The sequence below is a fragment of the Megalops cyprinoides genome, chromosome 6 (genome assembly GCF_013368585.1).
Source record: "Megalops cyprinoides isolate fMegCyp1 chromosome 6, fMegCyp1.pri, whole genome shotgun sequence".
NCBI lineage: Eukaryota > Metazoa > Chordata > Actinopteri > Elopiformes > Megalopidae > Megalops > Megalops cyprinoides.
Genome location: NC_050588.1, coordinates 19,125,125 through 19,147,125, shown reverse-complemented (window position 1 = coordinate 19,147,125; position 22,001 = coordinate 19,125,125). Strand labels below are relative to the sequence as shown.

The 22,001-nt window shown below is 42.5% G+C and overlaps 1 protein-coding gene across 2 annotated transcripts; it reads left to right on the top strand.

The window, feature by feature from the left end:
- The first annotated feature begins 2,119 nt into the window (after positions 1–2,119).
- On the top strand, positions 2,120–21,516 carry LOC118780001 (beta-1,4-galactosyltransferase 5-like). Of its 2 annotated transcripts, XR_005005045.1 has the most exons (10): positions 2,120–2,573; positions 12,580–12,702; positions 13,075–13,188; positions 13,286–13,413; positions 15,122–15,238; positions 17,243–17,430; positions 17,680–17,802; positions 18,133–18,234; positions 18,690–19,982; positions 21,109–21,516. XR_005005045.1 is itself a non-coding variant. In XM_036532386.1 (9 exons), exons 1-9 carry the CDS (start codon positions 2,468–2,470, stop codon positions 18,838–18,840), a joined length of 1,152 nt encoding a protein of 383 aa, XP_036388279.1. In that variant the 5' UTR covers positions 2,120–2,467; the 3' UTR covers positions 18,841–20,434. The 2 variants fall into 2 exon arrangements, 1 of the variants encoding a protein (XP_036388279.1); XM_036532386.1 differs by lacking the exon at positions 21,109–21,516 and having other exon boundaries at positions 18,690–20,434.
- The last annotated feature ends 485 nt before the right edge of the window (positions 21,517–22,001 follow it).

Below are 22,001 nucleotides of genomic sequence, written 5' to 3'. Positions count from 1 at the left end.
CCGTTTTCAATGCTTCAGTAGCAGTTACTATGGAAATAAAACTACCCTACCACACCTGGGTTTATGTAATGCTTTCAAGCTGCTCCAATGCCTTATTTCCCTATTGAAAGCTGCTTTGGCAATGCTGGATGATGTGACAGCTGGCCAGTGAAAGTGAATCTGAATTGATCTGAACTGAAAATGAAATGGCAGTAGAGTAAGAGACAGATGTGGAGAAAGTGCTGTGATGAAGGAGAGAAAAAGATAATAAAAGAGATGGAGACTATGTGAAAAAAAGAGGTTTTGACAGTCAATACAGTCACCAAAACATACATTTCAAATGAGACTTCCTATATTATGTTTTGGTGTTTTGGCTCGTTGATACTATTATCTCCAATGTCTCTGATTATGTAATAGATTATAAATTATATGATTTTCTAAAATGATGGATAGATTGTGAAAATGAGATTTTTAAGTTATAACTACAGCAGCTACCTGCCTGCAGAGCATAAAACTGCCCAATACCGAGGGCTTAAAATCAGGGTGAATCACAAAACAAGCAAACCACAGCCAGAGAAAAAATAGACCCCCTTACACAGATGGTCACACACAACCTACCACACACCTTACAGGACTGCTAACAGGAGCTACCACAGAGCCAGGGGGACTCTAGGTTTGGTGGGTGGTACCACATTTCACCACTTACTTACAGGAACAAAACCTGGTCACAAACGAGCAATGACAGGTGGATGTGGGCACGAGAGTGAAGCCTGGAGGTGGAAGAGGAAGAGGTAACCTGAAAGATGTGAGCTGTGTTTCCACTTCCTCTGTAAGTTTAATAAGTTTACCTGTATTGCCCAATTTCACATAATAGGTCAGATTTATGGGTGGCTGTTAAATTGACAGAAGGTGAGATCAGAAAGCATGGGCATATACATGCATGAACATGTGTTCCCACTGTGTGTAGTCCATCCTCATGTGGTGCTTCAGATTGTCAAAACACTGGCTATACGACTCCGATCCCTCTGTGAAATTCCATTATGTCTGAATGCAAGATGATTCATCCAGCAGGCATAACTTACCTCAGTGGACCAAGTGAGCCTGTGAGCATCCTCACACCCACTCACTAATCAATTAGCTGATTACACCTTTTGGGTCCAAAACAGCAGGTTATTTTGTAATGTTGACAGCAGAAACAGGAATCCAAAATAGGAAAATGTGCTGTCGTGTCACTTTTAGCTTGTGATCTTTAGAAAATAAAGGAAAGGCTGGAGGGTACCAGGGTCAATCTGGTGTGTAGTGCAAATGAGGGGACTGCAGTTCAACACATTCTGCTCTGTTAAAATGGCAAAGAGGGGTGCAAATGACCCCTGCTGTATATATTATGAGACAGGTGTTACATGGTTCATATGTGTCATTACATGATTAGATTGTGTAAATTAATCAGGGCAAACAATTGCTGAGTGCAGAGAGTTGTTGTGTCATCTTCCCTTCGCAAGCATGACTGCATCGAATCTAAATTAACACAGAGCATGCATCATCATCACCCACAAGATTCTCGCATTGGGTAATATAATACCTTGATTTGTTTTTATTCATACCAATGTACATGCATGTAAAATTTCAGTTCTGCTTGTGCAAGATCAAAAAGTGTTTTGCGTGTGTTTTCAAAAGTGAGTGTGTGAATATTAAGCTCTAATATGTTTCTGTGTGCATTGTACGTGTGAACACAAGGTTGTAACAAAGTATGTTTTTGCGTATTCAAGCAGGAGTACAAAATATGTACAAAGGAGTACAAAAAAGGAGTGCAAAATATATATATCTGTATGTTGGAGTTTGAATAATATCTTGTACCTTGTATCAAAGCGGTATCTTAAATTCTTGTGATATTACCATGTTTGTTATATCTTTTTGTGAACAGTGGTGCTTATATGCAAAAAGTAAATAAATGAAAATGTCCTTAACACCCCACGTACGCACTTGTAATTACTAATGTGTTTTATGCTAGCATACAAGCTCCCTTAATGTCTGCGCAGAAAAGAAGTTCAGTGTTTTTAACGACGCTCCCTATGCTGGAGGTTCACGTGCGGACACTCCTTTATTTCATTCATATCTTTACGCTCTTTACGCCGCAGGAGTGCCCTTGCGCCTGGCATCGCAATGATGAAATTCGTCTGAAGGAGTATTAATTAGCTTAATAATAGTTTAGTATTAGCTTAGTGGTAGTAAATTCAATTATATTTATGTATCGAATTATGTTTGTATCGTAGCATTTTACAATTGTGTTTACAGCTAGTTATGTCAGACCTGACGTTGAAGATTTAAAACGGGATTCGTTTGTTGTCGCGTTCGCTCTGTATGTTACTTCCTCGCCGTGTAGTAATATACATCTAGATGACACAATTTTAACAGTTAAGTGTATCGCCCGTTTAACGTTCGGTATCTTAGAGGAATAAAAAACTTTGGTTCTTTTTGTAACTGTTATATAATGTGGAGACGGTTGCGATTCCCGAGAAGGTCGTTTTTGGGCATTATATTCCTGTTCTCTCTCTCGACCTCCGCAATGTACTTCATCTACTCAGCACCAGGAATCGGTAAGTCATGTGTTCATCCTACTAGCTATCAGTCTGTCTGCCGTTATACTGGCGTGTGTTCTGTTTAGCGATTTGTATTGATGAACTGCCTTTGTCTCACACTTACTTGACGTGTGCTTGAAGAAACCATAAAATGTGTTTGCTCACGAACACGAGGCACCCAACGAACATCACGCTGCCATTTCTACACCTGTCATGAGCAATGGGGCGGGTCAGTGGATGGTGAAGTTGCCCATGATTTAACCATGTACCTGAAGGGACAGGCTGTTTCTCGGATGCACCTGTGTTAGTTGCATTTATCCAGTCCTAAGTGTACAAGGGCGCAGCGGTCTTCGCATGTCAATAATGTCATTTTACAATGTAAATTTCGGCTGAGTGATTGCTAACCCGATGGGATTTGGCAGAAATACCGCTAAGGTTGTTTGGCAGTCACCGTTTAAGTTCTCGAGTTGTGAGTATAGATCGTTTGGAATTAAACAGCGTTGATCATGGAAAACCGATATGATATTAGTAAATGTCTGATATTATTGCCCGTGACTGGTACTGAGACGCTGGCGGTTGTTTGAAGTGCTGGTCTGGGAGTGAGGCGTGGACACGGAACATGAGGTTAGGACACTGCCAATATTACGGAATGCAGTGGACATCCAAAACGGGTTTCGAGTTGTTGTTTTCTGGCATCTGAGGAAATTTGAGTTACGAACAGTGTAGCGATAGACATTGATAGACATTGTTGCTGAATAACGTGTTTAATCTTAGGCGCTGCGTCATTACGTTTGTAAAGCGCATCAGTTACAGTAAGGGGCGTGAGTCACAAATGCACGTAACAGGGATTTTTAAAAAATCCAGTTTGGGAAGTTAATCCGAGACTTCCGTCTTTAGTGGTTGTCAGCTTTGCATTTATTACACCATTAATGTACAGTATGGTGTTACTATTTCGCTCCCTTTTCTTTGAGCTCCCCCACCATCTCTCCCATTATTGGTTGCACCTAAGTATAGTCAACGAGTCAATGTGAACAGTAATTTCCTTATTTATTCTTACATGTGTATGTGCAGTACGTATATGTGAACATACTTTACATTTGTTTGTACATCTCTCTCTCTCTCTCTCTCTCTCTCTCTCTCTCTCTCTCTCCTCCCTCCTTCCCCAAGACAGGCTGCACCCATAGTCATAAAACCTGCATTTTAATGCTGCTCACATGCTATAGCATGCAGTGCCCTTTAGAGTAAATTGCTTCTTGAAGGAAAAAACTACTAAGGCTTGACTTGAATGGGTGTGTCAGATACTAGCTGTTCCTATGTAACAGGCCATAGAGGTTCAGAGTGTTTTATTGAAAGGGCTACAGTGTCTTGCAGCAAAGAGATAATTATATATAATTGATGTTTCTCAGAAATTGCTCCCTTCTGCCTTGAAGAAAGGTAGTGGAAGAAGAGCACTGCAAATGTCAGGGATGCTGCTATATACACACTCTGTATTGACCACGTATAATATTACTGTACCTCTTTATAATTTATATTTATTTTTGGCCTTCACTGAATTGCTTGACAAAGATTAAATACAGGTTTGCAGATCAACTTGAACTGAAAGGCCATTAAAGGCTGTTGTTTCTGTTCTTCTGGGATGTTCTGTGGATTCCCACAGGGAGGCTGTTTGTGTGTGTGGGCGGGGAAAGGGATGGGGATGAGAATGGGCGCATTGGGGCTTCCAGAGCTGTATGTTGTGCGAGTTGCTGTGGTGCTGAAGGTGGGGCATTTGTTTCATCCCTTGGGGACAGGCAGAACACAGCTGGAATGTTAAAACATTCAGTAAAAATCTGAAAGTAGACACTTTAGCACTTCACATTTTCATCCTTCTGCCCACTGATTTTTTCCTATCATTTATGAACACAGTTTGGAAAAATGAAATCAATCTGCAGGAAGTATTGCAAAAAGAAAGACCTCACATGGGGTGCAATGCACAAAACCATTTCTTCAACATGTGAGTCCTGCTCCCATTAATATTCCAGTTGTAGCAGTTTAACTACATCTGGCTAAATGACAAAATGTAACTAACTTAAATGTTTTGTTTTTCTAGCTCATGACAATTGCTGCTTGTGAACCAAATAAATGTCATTATGATTGAGATTAGTTTGAGCCTTGAAATCGAGTCTGAGCTCTTTATAAGTTGCTCTTGATAAGGTCATCTGCCAAATATGCAAAGCTGTTTGTCAGAGATTCTATTCACGTCAAATTAAAATACACTGAAGCCATTTTGTTTCTTGACTGTGGGAGAAAAGTTAATTCATACAGAAAAATTCAGTACTATCATTGGTAAATTTATTTAAAATATAGAATTTTTGGGGGTTGCTGTGGTTGAGTGGAACTTTTGTAAAATTCAGATAAAGAGGTCATAGCAAACATGTGCCCTGGGATGTAAAAAATGAAAGGGATCCTGAGATTTAATGCTAAAGAGAAGTGTACAAGCATGCACTTCAAAGCAAGTTCCTTTTGCAGCATGTGACTCTGGCATTTTGAAGGGAAGTGCTTAGGGCAAGTGATCAAAAATGCAGATTGGAAGGCAGCTCCATTTTTTGGAGCAAAGCATCACTCCCCTCCCTTTGGGAGGATCATGTGAGGCTGTGCTGTATTTTTGCTTTCTGGAAAGCCCCATGATGTCATGTAGTCATTTTTTTGGAACTGCACATGAAGTCATGTTAGACACTCTCCCCTGGACACACCGCTGAGTCACAGCACAAGCCACTCCCAGCACAACAACACCGGCTCAGCATTCCTGACGCGTCGTTAATTTGGGGCAGTGTTACGACAGCATTGCAGAAGTGTCATAGCTGTTATTATACTCCTGTAGGCAGGTCTTTTTTTTGTTTTGTTTTTGTTGTCACTACTCAAGTTACTCACTGTGATAGAATACTACAGCTGCCAGCCAGAATACAAGCTGCCAGCCAATCACAAAAATAGACACAAAAGTTGGAGCTATGACACATCAAAACTGAAGTGCGTTAGTGAACAGAAATAGAAATCAATATTACATCAAGCTTAAGCTTGGAGTACATAATTGACCTAACCATAATATTATTCACAGTTTTACTCTTGGTCATGGAAGACCAGGACAAATCATGTGTCTTGTCAAGTCTTTGAGAACACATTTGGTTTCTAACTCCATGTCCCGATGAATACTCAACAGAGAGAGACCTTTTCATCTTTCATGGCACATTGTACTTCACACATATGTTGTAAGTCATTGAATGCAGCTAAATGATTTGTCACCTGAAGCAGGTCACACAGGCTCTCAGAATGGCCCACATGGTAGGGTATTGTTGGTGTGTAGGCTTGTGCCAGTCTTTTCACACTGAAATACAGAGGGCAAAAAAAGTGGTTGTTGGTGTTGTCTGGGATTCGTTGTCAAGTCTTGCAAAGTATAATTATTACTTGTGCCACAATAAAAGTACAAATAAATCACACTCTGACTGTTTCAAATCTTTAAATATCTCTTAAATTTGAATATTTCAAAAAGTTCTTAAAATAAGTATATTAGATGCATCAGGCTAACTGCTGCTGCCACTTATATCAGGTAATAAAGTCATCAGGAAGTCACAGTTCCTAGTAAGGCAGTTAAATTTGAGAAGTTAAAAAGTACAAGTAGCAAACAAAAAACAACTTAGGTTGCTTTGCTTGGGGTGTTTCCTGTTGCTAGTGAAAAATACTAATGTTACAGCTGGTGTCAAAAAAGACTGCTGTGTTCCACAGTGTTTCGTGTTTTTAGCAACAAGTCTTTTGTTTTTAGCTGTTTTTTTTTTCAGCAAGGCTGTCTGATACACCTATTTGCCGCTTATTGATACACACATGAGCAACCGTCGGTTTTCTTTTTGTGTATTATTTATGAACCGGTACCCGGGTACAAAAAAATAGTGCAGTGCCCTTTCGGAACTGTGTCATTCAGCATTGCTGAATACCAGTACCACACTACACTTATGTGATGCAGAGGGGAGAGCTCTTGCTGCCGCAGCTGTAGTTGGCACTCAGTGCTGCGTTAACAAAAACACTTCTGCACTCTTGCGTAATCTCTGCCATGTTTTCCTTATTAATATCCCTAATATATTTAGGCAGAAGGTGCTGGGGGTCTCACCTGTGTAGTACTGTAAACACCAATGTGCAGGGATCGCGGCTGACACAAAACCATATGTGAGTGTGGTATTATAACATAGTGCCATGTTAAGACATTATAGTGCTGTCTTTGTTGTTACAGTACAGTGGGGAAGTTTTTTTCTTCCCCCCCCCCCCCCCCCCCCCCCCCCCCCCCACTGGAAGCCCAGAGCTTCATGTTTTACATGGATCACTTCCTTCTTAATTATATGTTGAGGGTGGAGGTTTTCCTCTTTCCCAGAAAGGCTGAGAAAGTTTGACTTAAAATCTGACTGCAACCACACCGTGGTAAGTGAATACAGTTTCACAGACAGAAGGTTTTTGATGATTTTGCAACACAAATGATGACACAAGGTGACATTATGATTTTATCTATTGTACGTAATAAATAAAGAGCATTTTCATGCTCCCTATAGGTGTCTGCTTTCAACCACAGGCAGCAGTGATACTATACGATGTCATGAGGGCATGTAAAGCTAGTGTTGGTGGTCACAGCAGCTTTCAGGGAGCCATGCACTGTATCTGGGCCTTGTAGGGCCACACGCCACTGATGCTGGAGCCCTTTTAACGCTGACTGTGTGATTTCACCTCATGCAGAAGAACACATTTAAACCGAAATGCAATAAACCTCTGGCACAGAGACGCCACTCTGTCCAGTATAAGGGACTGAAGTCTGGCCGAATGAACACTGGAGCGGGCAGGTCTTCTCTTACACCATTACACACTCACTCTGCTGACTCATGTGTTGCTGATTTCTGTGTGCTGTGGGACAGCATGTGCCTTGAAATGGTGGTGCTGTATGCAGCGTGTGTTTTTTTTGATTGGTGGGAGGAAGCATTTGCTCATAATACTGTAGTTCAAAAATGTAATCCTGTGTTTCTTCCTGTTTGTCTGTGTGTGTGTGTGTGTGTGTGTGTGTGTGTGTGTGTGTGTGTGTGAGAGAGAGAGAGAGAGAGAGAGAGAGAGATGTGTGAGTATATGTCTGAGTGTGCATGTAAAACAGTATGTGCCTGTGTGTGTGTGAGCTCAATTGTATATTGTGTGTGTGCTTGGTGTGTATGTATTTATGTATGTGTGTGTGGTAACATTTCTTGTTCTTGGCAGGTTGTGTCTCTCTCTGTAACCCTGTAGACCAGAGCAGATTTGGATTTCCTTACATAGTTGTGTCTGGAAGAAAATGGGGAAGGAGGCTAATTTTGCTTATTGAAAAGGTTGTGCTTGTTTTAGATGAAGGGCTATGGAAAGCTCTTTCATCATCTAGAATAATTGTATGACATCATGCTAATAATGGCCTCAATAATGTCCTTGATTCCTGGAAACTGGATGTGTCATTTGCCTGGCACCCAGCACCTGATCACTAACATTGTGTGAAATCTGATATAGTGTAATGTAGCTCTGCCAGATCATTGTTAGGCACTGTGAGTACACTAGTATGGTGCAAACAATTGTTGTCTCTTTTGTGAATACTATGATGTAAGGCAGTGTTTCTTATACAGATCATATTTAAAAGTTAATAAGCTGATAAAGCTAATAATTTAGCATTGTTGCATGAATGTAACAGTTTCTAGTTTGAAGCCCAGCCGCTTATGGTTTTGCTCTCCTTGCCATGATGGCTTTGCCCTGGTAAGATTAACAAAGAGAGATTACATAGATACATAAAGAGAAGATAAAATACACACAAGGAAGAAATAATTCTAATGACAACAATACTACTAATAATAAGCATAGGAATTATAATCATCATGATGAAATAAATGGTAGAGAAAGCTAGGACACACCTGTTGCAGGAATTGATGGGTGTGTGTATAACCCAGTCTGCCTCCTCGCGGTCTTCTCTGAACTTCTCTGAACTTCTTGAAATACAAGTTGAAATAAATGAAGTTAGTCCCTGGTATCCTGCCACCATATGATTGGCTGGCACCTGTCACATGATTACCACACCATGGACCGTAGAACAGATGGTGGTCTGGGTGAAGGTAATTAGCCATGTAACCCGACCATTTTAAGGTGAATTTTATATCTCTGTTGTCCTTGCTGTTGCCATGGGACCAGAGAATATACAGTCATGTGATTGATTTGGTGCTGTTTGTTTTTCTGTCTGTTTTCTGATGGGGAATGGTCACTGAATGGTTTGACGAGCATGAAGACGATGTAACCCATATGCCATGGCAGTCTCAGTCACCTGATGTCAATCCAGTTGAAGGCTTTTTCATGCCAACTAAAAGTTTATCCGGCTGGTTATAAACACTGCACTCGTGCCTGTGTTAGAGGAAAAGAGAGACCTGGGCAATGACGGCATGCTATAACCAGAGTAAAGGCTGCTTTCGATGGCTGCTGACCCAGTCGACACCTGTAGCTGTGTTCTTGCCCAGTGGCCACTCCTATCACCCTGAGGTCTATCACAGGTCTTCTTTAGTGGATCATCAGAGGAGCTGTTGCTACTAGGCTAGGCCTGTTTAACTTGAGGGCAGCATCACATCATTCCTGAGGAGGGTGGCTTCTTTCAGATGCAAAAGCAGCTGTAGGCAAGAAAAGCATTTGATTCAAAGTGACTGTCTTTTGTAGCCATGATAGTCGGTAAAATCTGTCTTTTGTAGCCATGGTAGTCGGTTTGTGATGTGTACATGAGCTATGTCTATGAATGCACCTGCGACTCATTCTTCCTGTGGTGATCTCTCCCCAAAGGTGAACACTTCTCTAAAAGGGCAACGTTTTTGCTGCCCATTGTAATGGCATTCAAGTGTTGCCCATTTTGATTATTGTGGTAAAAGGTCACTTGCTCATCTTCAGTTAACCTCTTTCCCAGTAACAGCTTTGAGGGGAACTTGTGATGCATTTATCAGAATTGTCAGGTGGTTGTTGCTAGGGGATGGTGTGCTGAATTTTTTAATAAGTAGAGAAAGATATTTCTGAGGAGTTGTTGTGGGTAAAATTCACAGCAGGTTATTATAGTCATATTACAGTATTGTTTTTACAGTTGTGCACAGTGAGAATTATAAAACATTTTTTAAAAAGAGTTTTAAAGTATGAGAATTGTGAAAAGAGTTGGTTTGGCAATGGAACCAAGTAGCCGGTTTATTTTCTCTTCTCTCTCTAATTTTGTTCCTCTCCTGCCTCCCCTCTTCCCCCAATGTGGAAATACTAAGTGGAACAGTAAGTTCCCATTTTGAAGCCAACTTCATTATTATGATGAGAGTGTAGTGCCAAGACAAAGGGAAGGGCAGCAAATGAACAGAAACCAAAGCCACAGCCAATCTGTGTGTGTGTGTGTGTGTGTGTGTGTGTGTGTGTGTGTGTGTGTGTGTGTGTGTGTGTGTGTGTGTGTGTGTGTGTGTGTGTGTGGGGTGGAGGTGGGGGAAGGGGGCGGGGTTGTTATTCTTATTCCTGCTTGCCTTGCTTGTGGTGATGTTCAGAGCAAGAGGAAGTGTGAGAAGCAGCTTCACTTTCCCTCCTTCATCCCCCTGTTTCTTTGTGGTGAACATGACTTCTGGTCACAGAGAGACCATACAGGGCAGGGCAGGGCAGGGCAGGGAGGTCCCCTTCCTCTGTGACTGATTCTGAGTCTTCCACAGAAGTGACTGTGAAACTGGCAATAGACTGGGGCCGGACGTTCCTCTGAACTGTGAGGCAGTTTCTTGTTTTTTTTTTTTCCCTTTTCCCCAAGCACAGAGCTTAAACATAGCAAGGCATCGTATGACTCATTGGCACTTCAGATCTGTCTGTAAAATAGAGCACAGTGCAGAGACACACAGATCACATCACACTCTTTTGATCACATGAATCGGCTCGCATTGAGCCCCTTCACAGCTCTGTCCAGCCCTTATCACACAGTATGCACCCCCTGCGTACTGTGCTGACGTGTGTATGTTCCTGACCCTGCAGTGGCCCAGCTATAGCCTAGCTTTGGCCCAGTATTAGCCCAGTATTAGCCCAGTGTTGACCTAGTGTTAGCCTAATGTTAGTCCAACATTAGCCCAGTGTTAACCCAACATTAGCCTAGCATTAGCCTAGTTGTGACCCAGCATTGGCCCAGTTCTTGCATGTTGGGCAACTGTGCAGCTCCACAGAAGGCTTTGATATATGTGTCTCCGGGGAGCTGCAGCTCACCCACGCTATCCACAATGCCCACAGGAAATGAGTGGAGGGCTGGTGTGCAGGTGCATGCTGGGACTGACAGCCCCACAAAGTGGTTGAGGCACACCTACGCAAAGATCAGCCAAAAAATGCCAAAGGTCAGGCATTAGCCGAACGTGTGTCTTAAGAATCTGTTATTTATGGGGTTTTCTTTATATTTACTTGCTTTAGGTCACCTCTGCCCGTAACAATATTTAATTTTTTCTGTCCAAATTTTGCAGTTAAAATAGCGATTTTGAGATGGAGAAACATGATTATATGTTCTGTAGTGTTTCTTCCCCTGTGCCCCTGATTACTTTCTTAATTTTTCACTTGTACCTGTGGGTTATTGCACAAATTCTTCAGATCTGAGAGGAACTTTCTCAGTCTGGCAATGAAAGGATGATGGAAAGTGAAGCAAGAAAAATGAGCACAGTTTCTTGCTAGGATATGGTTTTGCAACAGAGGTGGTGTCTTTAGCTGTTCGGCATGAAAAGGTGTCTCCGTTGTGATGTGTGTAAGCATTCTGAGTAGGACTTGTATTCTTTCACATTTTGTTTGTGCCCTGCATTATTGTTGTGTGTTTGTGTGTGTGTGTGTGTGTGTGTGTGTGTGTGTTCTAAAATCTGCGAAGTGATTTACAGTGATTGCAATGAGTCCACTTTCAGTTTTAAAATAAAATACATGCATGAGCTTTCCAGTGCATTGCTAAAGCCATTTTAACAATGCGCTGAACTTCAGTGCTGCTTTTTTCCTCCCTCTCACTTTCACATACTGTGTGTCCTACTGTGGGCCACGTCAATCCATATTGTATGTTTTTGTGCTTGCACATAAAAAAAAAAAATGAAGTATGACCTTTCAGACTGAATACACGTTTCTACAGATTTTGTCATTTGTTGTGCATGTCTGTTCTGTACATTGATCTAATTTTCTGCTTTATTAGTCAGAAGAAAATGAAAGTGGAATGATTAGGCTGTTGGGAGTGGGATCATTTTGTGGTTATTAGCACTTGAAACTGAAAAATGAGGCCTAATACTAAGTTCACTCAGGCAGTATCATTACTGCAGAGAAAGATCAGAAATGGTGTAATGTTGGAATGCCTAAAAGATGAGGATATCCTAATCATCCAAGAGCTTATTCCATTGACACCTGGGTTTTAGTATGCTTTGCCAAGCATTTTAAATCAGTCTTAGATGTGCTGTTTTATTTGTGCAACTATGTTTTCCCTGAGTTCTACCCTCAAATGCTGATTCTTTTTTAAAGAAATCCAAATAAGTGTCAAACTTCACATATTATAGGACACTTTGTGTTTCTTTTACACTGAATCACAGGGAAAGATTTGTGATATGTTGGACATACTGTAACAAACAGTTGTGAATCTCCCTCATAAAGAGTATTGCTGCCTTGGTAAGTCCAACTAAATGACAGTTATGAATGATGAATAAATGAACAATTATGAAGAGTATTTCTGATGATTTCCAAAGAAACAGTCCTAGTCAAGGAAGACAACAACCATAGTTATTCTCATTGATTTTAACAGCAGATGCCCTAAATCAGACCTTCCATTTCATATATTTCTACTTTATTCCTTTGGATAGTTTTTACTAAAGCAACTTGGTTTACGTACTTTGCTCAAGGCTTAAGTGGCCCACACTGGAATCGAACCTGCACTCCTGTGATGAAAAGCACAGTGTTGTGATGTGATGCAGGGCCCTTGTCACAGTCCTTCTGAAGCTGGTCTTCCTCTATCCCACAGTGAATGAGTACCTCTTCATGGTCCAGGCCAGAGGAGTCTGGATCAGGGAGAATGTGCGGAGCATTGGAGCCCAGGTCCTGGACCAGGTCGTCCGGGGGGCCTACAGTGGCGTCAACGGCACAGGTACTGTACATGTCATGTGACGCAGATTATGGTCTCTGTCAGTTAAGAATAACAGAGCTCTCTGTAGTTTTGTGCCAGTTTCCATTAATCCTATTTTGTTATGGAGTTTTAATTAGAATAGCCTGCCTAACTGTTTTTATTGTTATATTTATCCCTTGCTATTTCAGTCCATTTGTATTCCTACTCTGTGGGGAAACTGAACTCTCAGACAGGCTTTAGACTGCTACAGATTTTGTTTTTATGCACAGTGCCACTATTGTGAATAACAGTACTGTATATACTTACAAATGCATGTAATACAGTGAAATTGATTTCATTAGGTGTTCTAAGTGTGTGCTGTGTGCTATCTGTGCATTCCCCCCATACCTGCAGATTATCCCAGTGACCTTAATTTCAGTGAGTCCTACATCCAGACTACCACCTACCTCCCCCCAGGGTTCACCTACCATCCTGACAGCACGTGCCCAGAGAGACTGCCCTCCATGAGTAAGCACTGCAGTAGAGCTGCTGTTAATGACATTGAGGAACTCCTCAACTTGGATTTGTAATGTAATGTGTGTGTGTGTGTGTGTGCTTTGTTCAGAGGGCCTGATGGAGGTGAACATGAGTGAGATTGCCCTGTCTGAGGTGGAGAGGGCTCTGCTGCAGGACGATCCCACCCTGCGCCCTGGGGGTCACTGGAAGCCCCAGGACTGCATCCCGCGATGGAAGGTGAGTGACAGACTCTGGGGTTCACTCCGGGATTCATCCCACTCCCCGTATTACAGCAGTGTCTCTCAAGCCCTCTTAGCTCTGCCTGAGCACCACTGGTTTCGGAGACGCACCAGAAACCTCTAAATTCAGCCCCCTTCCCGCCTCTGCCTTCCCTCATGTCCAGTTCCTTGCCCTCACTGTCCTCTGTGTAGCAATAGCATCAAGGCGTTTGCTCTTCTGAAGGACAAAATGAAAAAAGTATGATGTTGTATTATTCCCGTGCCTTTAGGCAACATAAGTGACTTTACTGCCTGTTTTCGTAAGAGGTTGGCTCACATGCCTTCTGTAGCAACAGGCAATTTGCACAGGGGTTTAAAAAAACGCATTGCAGAGACACAGAGACACTCTGTGTATAAGACAAGAGAGTGAAGGGTAAAAAAATACAGCAGAGCTCTGGATTGACCTGTTAAATGTGTAGCGTATGTTTTAACGTTTGCTGGAGAGCTCAGTAGTTTTGCTGTTGGTCTTTGGGGTGATCCACATATTTACTATGAAGCTTGGTTTTCACCTTGTGTCAGGAGGAAAACGTGCATCATCTATCTTAGCACCAGTTTCATAATGCTGGAATGTGCTTTCGTCACGAGAGACTTAGCAGTCTTATCATGTCAGGCAGCCCTTCCCTGCATAACAAGGCCCAGATGCCTCCTTTATGTCATCATCTAGTCTGAACTGTCCCTCTCCCATTTGCTTAGCTGCGCTGACGCTCATTTAAGAACGCAGGGTCTGAGTTTGCCTGTGGGAGAAGCCATCTCCAGGAAGTGGCCCTGTTAGGGTGCGATAAGGCAAGCGTTTTTATTATTTCTGCCACTTCCCTGTCAGAGTTTGATGTGACGCTCATGAATGGAGCAGCAGGAAGACAAAGCAAGGTCAACATGACACCAGCTTTACAGAAATTTTTTCTTTTGTTGTAGCTGCTGCTGTTGAAAGATACCCTTTCATTGGATAATGATAAAGAATAATATCGGTGTTTGACCAGAGCAAAATAAAGAGCAGGTTTCTGGGAGGTTGGCAGTTAAAGTAAACTGGATGCAATAGCAATTATGTCAAATTATTGTGGTCCTTTACAAATAAATGATCTGTCTGTATTCCTGCTCTCAGTATCAGACCTACGCTTTAAATTCCTTCTGATACAATAACAGTTTAAATATTCTCATGTATCTCCTGTTGTAGACATTACATGTCACCCAAATACGCATTAGTCAATGTACAGTAGAACTGAATATAATATTTTTTGTATTTCTAATCTTGGTAGGTTAGACCTAGATTATTTGTCATTTCCTATGAAACAGTTGCAGTTGCACAATTTGCAGAGGTGGAAAACCTCAGCTTCAGAAAGTAAAAGTCCTGCCACGTATTTGTTCCACCCATGCACTACACCAGTTGAATTTAATTAGCACAACTCTTCAGCCAGGTAGAGGAGCTAATTAGTGAAATCACCTTGTTTCGTGAATGGCTAGAACAAATACATGGTAGGACTTTTACTCTCTGAAGCCGGGGTTTTCCACCTCTGACAATTTGATTGGTAGTTTAATTCACCGACTACTGTGGCTTGAGTATTGGTTGGCAGTCATATATGGACAGCACTGCAGTAATGACCAACCATGACCTGCCCCCACCCTTGCCACCCCCCACCCCCCCCCCCCCACCTCCCCTGTCTGCTCCCCAGGTTGCCATCCTCGTCCCCTTTCGAAACCGTCATGAGCACCTACCCATCCTCCTCCGCCATCTTGTCCCAGTCCTGCAGCGCCAGCGGCTACAGTTTGGCTTCTACATCATTGAGCAGGTAAAAGAGACAGTTCTCAGATTCCCCCTAGGAATTTGAAAAATCAAACCCTGCAGAAAGTTTTACGGACATCCCAATCACATACACTTACTGTATGCCTTTTTATTTTGCATTTTTTTTTTTCCGCACGTGGTAGCCTTCCCTGTTGAAGTACTTTGTGCAATGACTTGAGAGGGGAAAAATTACCAAAGATAATGCAGAAAATGGTGCTACAGGCAAAAACACGTTGATTATGCTGCAAAATCTCACGACTGTTTATGTGAAGCCACGGATTGATAGACTGGGCCCTCATGGACCACATCCCCTCGTTCTCAAAGGAGATTATAATTTGGTTGTCTTTGATGTTGCTTTGAAGGCTGGTGGTTGAGCGTGCACAGTGCGTTCTGACTTTTTGTGCACATTGAACCGTGCCGGAGGGGGATCGGACGTGCCATTCAGCGACTGCATGGCATACACGTATTTGTATTGTAAACTTGCAAGGGATTCTCTTGCGCACTAAGACTTACGAAACAGTTACAGTTTTCATTTGTATTGCACTGCACTTTCAGTCTGAGGACCTCCGTCAGATCAATCGCCGTGCTACGGGTGGGTTACTCCTTATCAAGACAGTGTTCCACCCAACAAGTCCTCAAAAAATCTGTTATTAATCTAACACAGGGCAGGATATAAGTTTGCTCTTATGTTCCACCAGCCAGCCCTCAGGGCATCCGGCATCACTCACGCCACCAGGAAGGCACAGTTTTGATGAAGCATTATTACTGTTTTTAGTTTTGCACCCTTTTACAGGCCAGCTGGCATAGTTTATATATCATCCATTCATACAGCTGGGTGTTTCCTGCAGCAATTCAGGTTAAGCACCTTTCTCAAGACTACAACAGCACACAGGTGGAAATCAGCCTGGCAACCTTTGTGTTTGAAGATCTGCCCCTTAGCCACAATGCCACACAGTAGCAACAAGCTGGTCAGTCAACGGCTTAATAAAGTCATGTGGAACATTCGTTTGGCGCCGCAGTTGTATTTATTGATAAATACCACTACTCATTAAATTTCACTGGATTATGTTGTGGTCAGGCAGGAGGGTTCCTTTTATTCTGGCTTTGACAGGCTTAGTACCAAATATGAGACCGCTAACCATAGTAAAAAAAAAAAAAAAAGACATTTGATGGAACATGAATGAGATTATGACCCGTTCAGAACGATTTCAGATTTAAATTTAGTATTAAAAGTGAGTCAGGGAGCCATTGTTTCTACTGGAGGATGTGCTAGGATTAAGGATGTGGTTCAAGACAATGCCACCTTTTCTGTACCACAGCCCTATGTTTAGGGGCATGTTTTAATGAATGTGGAGGATCTTCTGCTCACAGGAATGGAAAGAAATGAGTAAATGTAGATATAGTCTGGAAGTTATTTTGTGAGGATCATGTCATCAACTCCTCAAACAGCTAATCACATGTCTGCAGACTTTAAAGAAGGAAGCAAATATTTCTTCTTTCCAGACAGCTCTGGCCAGTCTACCTATTATGATTACAGTGTAACACCCTTTTTGCGTCATCTTAATTATAACTGTGCCTTTGATGTTATGCACCAGTGTGTGAAGAGGGAGTAGAGGGTCATTACACCAAGAGCAGGATTATGGACTGTTGTCTTCTCAGATGCAACATTATTTTTTAACAGACAAACATAGTTTATTCAGACCAACTTACATATTTGTGTGCATATCATCCACTTTTATAGCTAGATATTCACTATAGTAACTGGGCTATGTTCCTTTCTCAAGGGTACAACTTCTTTCATTCTGCTTCAAATGAAACTAGCAACCTCTGGGTTGCGAGCCCTGCTCCTTAGTATTACACCCCATTGTGGCATACACACCAATGCTTGTCTTAAAGGTCTAGCCTCATTCCATGCATTCACATGCTCATGCAGTGTGTGGCCTGACTCTGTGATGAAGGGCTCCCCCCAGTGGTGTTTCCAGGGACTGAGTCGGTGTTTATTTGTGAACAGACAGGAGACCAGCCCTTTAACCGCGCCATGCTGTTCAATGTGGGCTTCCGGGAAGCTATGAAGGACTCGGACTGGGACTGCATGGTCTTCCACGACGTGGACCACATCCCGGAGAACGACCGCAACTACTACGGCTGCGGGAAGATGCCCCGCCACTTCGCCGTAGAGCTTGACAAGTACTCCTACATGTAAGCAACATGCATGCACACACATTTTCACCAACAGAGACAAATTTTGTCTAAATAAGGGTGCACTGTGTCTTCAGCTCTTCTCTGTCTAAAGTTGTGATGTAGTGTCGTTTCAGTGTTGTTGTTGCCAGTGTTGTTGTTGTAAGGACTAGTCATTATCACCATAGTTTTTACACCTCTGTTCTTCATTTTTTCCTCCCAATTCTTTTCCTTACACTAACAGTGTCTGGCCCTTTCTGACCCTTGTAGGCTGCCATACGAGGAGTTCTTTGGTGGGGTCAGTGGCCTAACCGTAGAGCAATTCCGGAAAATAAACGGCTTCCCCAATGGATTCTGGGGATGGGGCGGTGAGGACGATGACCTCTGGAACAGGTGAGGTCACACTGTGGCCCCTCCTTCTCTTTGTTCTCATTGTTCTGAGCTCTGAGCTGTGTGTGACTGTGCAGTATCTTGACTGTGTGGTGGGAGACTGCCTTGCGTGACAGTGTGGTGTCTAGCCTGTCCCCAATGTGAATATCTTGCCAGAATTGTGTGTGACTGAGCTATGATTTATCTGTGTTGTGTGTGAATGTGCCTTGGGTTATCTGTGTTGTGTGTGACTTGTACTTGCATTGCTTCCGCTTGCAGTGTGTGACTATGCAGTGTGTAACTTAGTCATGGCTTGCCCTTTCTGTGTGTGACTGTGTCGTGTATTCCTGGCAGGGTGCAGTTTGGGGGTTACAGCGTGAGTCGCCCCCCAAGAGATGTGGGACGCTACAGATCTATCCCTCACCACCATCGTGGCGAGGTGCAGTTCCTGGGCAGGTAAGTCTGTGCCCAGCATTGACATTAGGAGAGAGCGCCCCCTCTGACACACTGTGTATGATTCAAGCCCTTTCAAGAGAGTGCATTCTCCTAACACCCTAAAAATCAGACTGAGCCCTAAGTTACGACAATTTTGGTCAGAGACATGGCCTGTTTCTTGTAATATGTATATAATAACCCATTGTTGTTAAGCCACATACCAAGATCTATACATACACATAGTTGTCAGTAAACCCTCACGATGACAGGAAATAGTGCCCCCTAGCAGAGCAGTAGAATCCTATGACACCTTACTGCAGTGGTGTTCATATCTAGCTGAGCAGATCCAGTGTTCTGATGGTATTTGAGACATCTTTAAACCAGTGGCTGAGTGAGTGGAATAATAGGTGGAGTAGGCTTTTAGATGTTGGACGAGATGCGTAAAAGCCAACCCCTCTCCCATGGGTCTCTTACAGATACAAGCTGCTGCGATACTCCAAGGAGAGGCAAAGCCTCGACGGTCTCAACAATCTGCAATATACACCCCATGTGTCCCGATATCCCCTCTACACCAACGTCACTGTCCGCCTCACACGAGAGCTGGCCACTGTGGTGGCCGACTACTGACCCGAGCGTGGTCATCTTCTTCACAGCAGAGTTCTCCCTGTCAGGCTCCTCCAGATATTCACCAGTGGACTACACCATGCATTTAGCTTCCGTTTCACTCGTTGTCCATTTGCACGGCTACATGCACATTGAATCAGCGCACATGAAGTACCTCAGGAGAGCAGTTGGACTAATTTTCTTTGATCTTTGGATTCAAAGCTGCAACCTTATGATTATGCGATCAGGTCCCTGACCACTCCTCCACAAAGCAGCTAACTGGCTGTGCTTTCTGGAACAGCAGCCATATTTTGAAGGGCCTACTGACTTCGGAAGCAGGTGGAATTAGAACAGAGAAACATCATTCCATTCTTGCTATGGCAGAGAACATGGAGATGGCTTCTCACTCCCTCAGTGGCATCTGCCTCTCTTTGCCTCTGCCTCTAATTCCCTCTGCCTGTGTGCCTCTCACTGACTCTGCCTCAAGCCCTCACGCCTCTAACCCTCTCTGTCTGTAACCCTACCCTGCTGCTGAGCTTCTGGAGAGAAGCACACAGACATGTCTTTGATTCTCCTCCAGGTGATGGTTGAGAATATGCACCTGTGAGTTTTGATTTTATATGCACTGCTTGGTGGAAAGCTAGCTCATACACCATCAACACAATACATTTCCACAATATTGCTGTGCTGTTACAGTAACATTATCAGAAAAATTCTGCATGTTTTCCAGGCAATGCACTAAAATTAGCAGATGGCAGCTAATTTGGTTAGCACTATGCTTATAGAGACAACAACAAAGGAAACAATCTGGGCAGAAACCACACAAAACAAGATGTTTTTCTGTCGCTCCTCACCAAATCATTCAGATTTGGCAGCTCTGACTTGAGTCCTCTCTATGTATTAAGTTGTCTCTACATATTGAGTCCTGTCTGAATATCGAGTCCTCTCTGTGTATCGAGTCCTGTCTGCATATTGAGTCCTGTCTGTGTATCAAGTCTCCATGTAGCATCTGCACAGATGTGTCCATGCCACTACACTAGAGGTAGAAATCTGTCCGCACATTGGCTGTGATCTTGACTTCCTGTGGTTTGACCGCAGTGCACCGTGGGAAGGAAACTCCAGTCCTCCAGCAGAATTGTTCCTGCCTGTCCCTGTGCTTCCCTCAGGTTAGATTGATTTTAGTAGCATTGCAGGTTCGAGAGGTAAACCATCAACTTTACACTGTTAACTGTCCTGAGCCTCCTTTGGGGTGTTTTTTATCTAACAAATGTACTAGGTCAAGTAAATATCACCCATTGCAGCTGATTCCTTTTTTATTTAATTCCATTGAATTTGGTGCCATTTTTTTTTTAACAAAAACTGGGGACTAACCTTCATGTCCTATAATAATGTAAAAATTAAACAAAACGGTCAAAACCAAGTTCAGAACATAGCAGTCCAGGGCTGACATTTACTCTTTTTGTGTCAGTTGCAAGAGCCACTACTGGTCAGTTCCCCTGTTTAGAGTTCAGAACTCACATACTGGTTTCTGGTAAAACAATACTCAATACAGGTTAATACAAAAATTCATACACTGAAATGTTAACTTTGAAATGTGTTTATTTTATTTTTTGTTTAATAGTATCAGCATTTATCAGATGACACCTTCCAGTCGTTATTGTGAAAGTGTGGCATCATCACGATAATTTATGTGTTATGATACACTCTATGTAGTGTTTTTTAATGTTTATTACATATCAAAATATATGCTTTATATTTGGGGTTTTATTTTTTAATTTATTTCTTGAAAGAGCAGGCTTCGTAGTAGCTTCATTTTAGTGTTTTTCACGGAGCTCTACTGTTTTACAGTGTTAAAGTTTTGAGAATGCTGTCAAAAAATAGTAGCTGCTACTACAGTATGTGGACTGAATGCAAATTTTGCAGACACTGTGACGCTCGTGAAGCATGCATGAGCCCAATGCCTGCACTCACAGCTATATCACAAGGACCTGTTGTTGTGACCGTGTATTTGTGTGTTGCAGTACAGGAGCTAATCTCTATCCAGGCATTCATGCGATAGAGGTGCAAGCTCAGGCTTGGGTTGCTCCTCCACATTCACTTCCTTTAAACCCTATCCCGTATCTTCACCAAACTGCCATGCATAGACTTGGCATTATACTGTAAAATCCCTTAGTAGTTTCAGCGCTGGACCTTGCTTAATAGAGAGAAGGCAGTTACGTGAACTGAAACAGTCCAAACGTCAAACGACATTATTCTTTCATTCATTTTTTCTTTTCTTTTACTTATCTGCAGCAATACTTCTCTGCGCTCCTCCTGAATCTAACAAGCAGAACAGAAGGGACAGCACAGGTGGAAGGATTCTCTTCAGGGGTACTGATAAAGCGCACTGTTCTTTGCCTTTACTGTTCAATGGTGGATTTAAGAAAGTCTCACTTTTTCTTCCCTTTCCTTCTCACTCTTGCTTACTCTATGAATTCACCCGTCGCTGAAATTAACCGGACGCTTGCATAAGCAAAAGAAGATGAGAAATAAAAAGAATGTGTCATATGCTGTATCATTGAAAACACTGAGGTTGGAGTCAAGGTTGAGACTGTCTTGTCTCCTATATGCAAATCATATAGAGCGCACAGCATTTCACAAAGCTTCACTGAGGATTAGTTGAAGTTTACAAGTTTTTTTTTTCATAATACTCTCATAGAGGCGGGCCTCTATTTAATTTATTTGATTTTGTGTATGTTATTGTGCGTGTGTATGTGTGACAGTGTGTTGTTGATTTTTAGTTGTTGCCATGGTTGTGATTAAGATGAAAGCAGGGGTAAAGCCATTTCCAATGAAACCCCCCCAAGGGAACACTACAACAGGCTGTATTATGTCACATGATCACTCAATACCCCCTTATTACCTTGTCTTTAACATGGTGCTGCATTTCACACTGATCATACAGTACCAGTGAAAATATGGACGGTCATCCAGCATTTCACCCAGTCAGAAGCAGAAGCTGACTTTATGTAGCCAGTCACTTGTGGGGGCCGGTGCTTTGTGTGAGGTGTGGACAAAAGTGTCTGTTGTCAAGTATCTCTCTGGGTTTGAGTGAAATGGGTTTCCTTTGACTGTGTGTTGTGTTGATTGGTAGGCTGGTTTCCCCGGTCATGTGATTTCTGTACCTGCTGAGATGAAGGAGGGAG

Coding starts and splice junctions, on each gene's coding strand:
- LOC118780001 (XM_036532386.1), top strand. CDS start 2,468: ATGTGGAGACGGTTGCGATTCCCGAGAAGGTCGTTTTTGGGCATTATA. Junction 2,574..12,579: donor CTACTCAGCACCAGGAATCG/GTAAGTCATGTG, acceptor TCTATCCCACAG/TGAATGAGTACCTCTTCATG. Junction 17,431..17,679: donor CTTGACAAGTACTCCTACAT/GTAAGCAACATG, acceptor TGACCCTTGTAG/GCTGCCATACGAGGAGTTCT.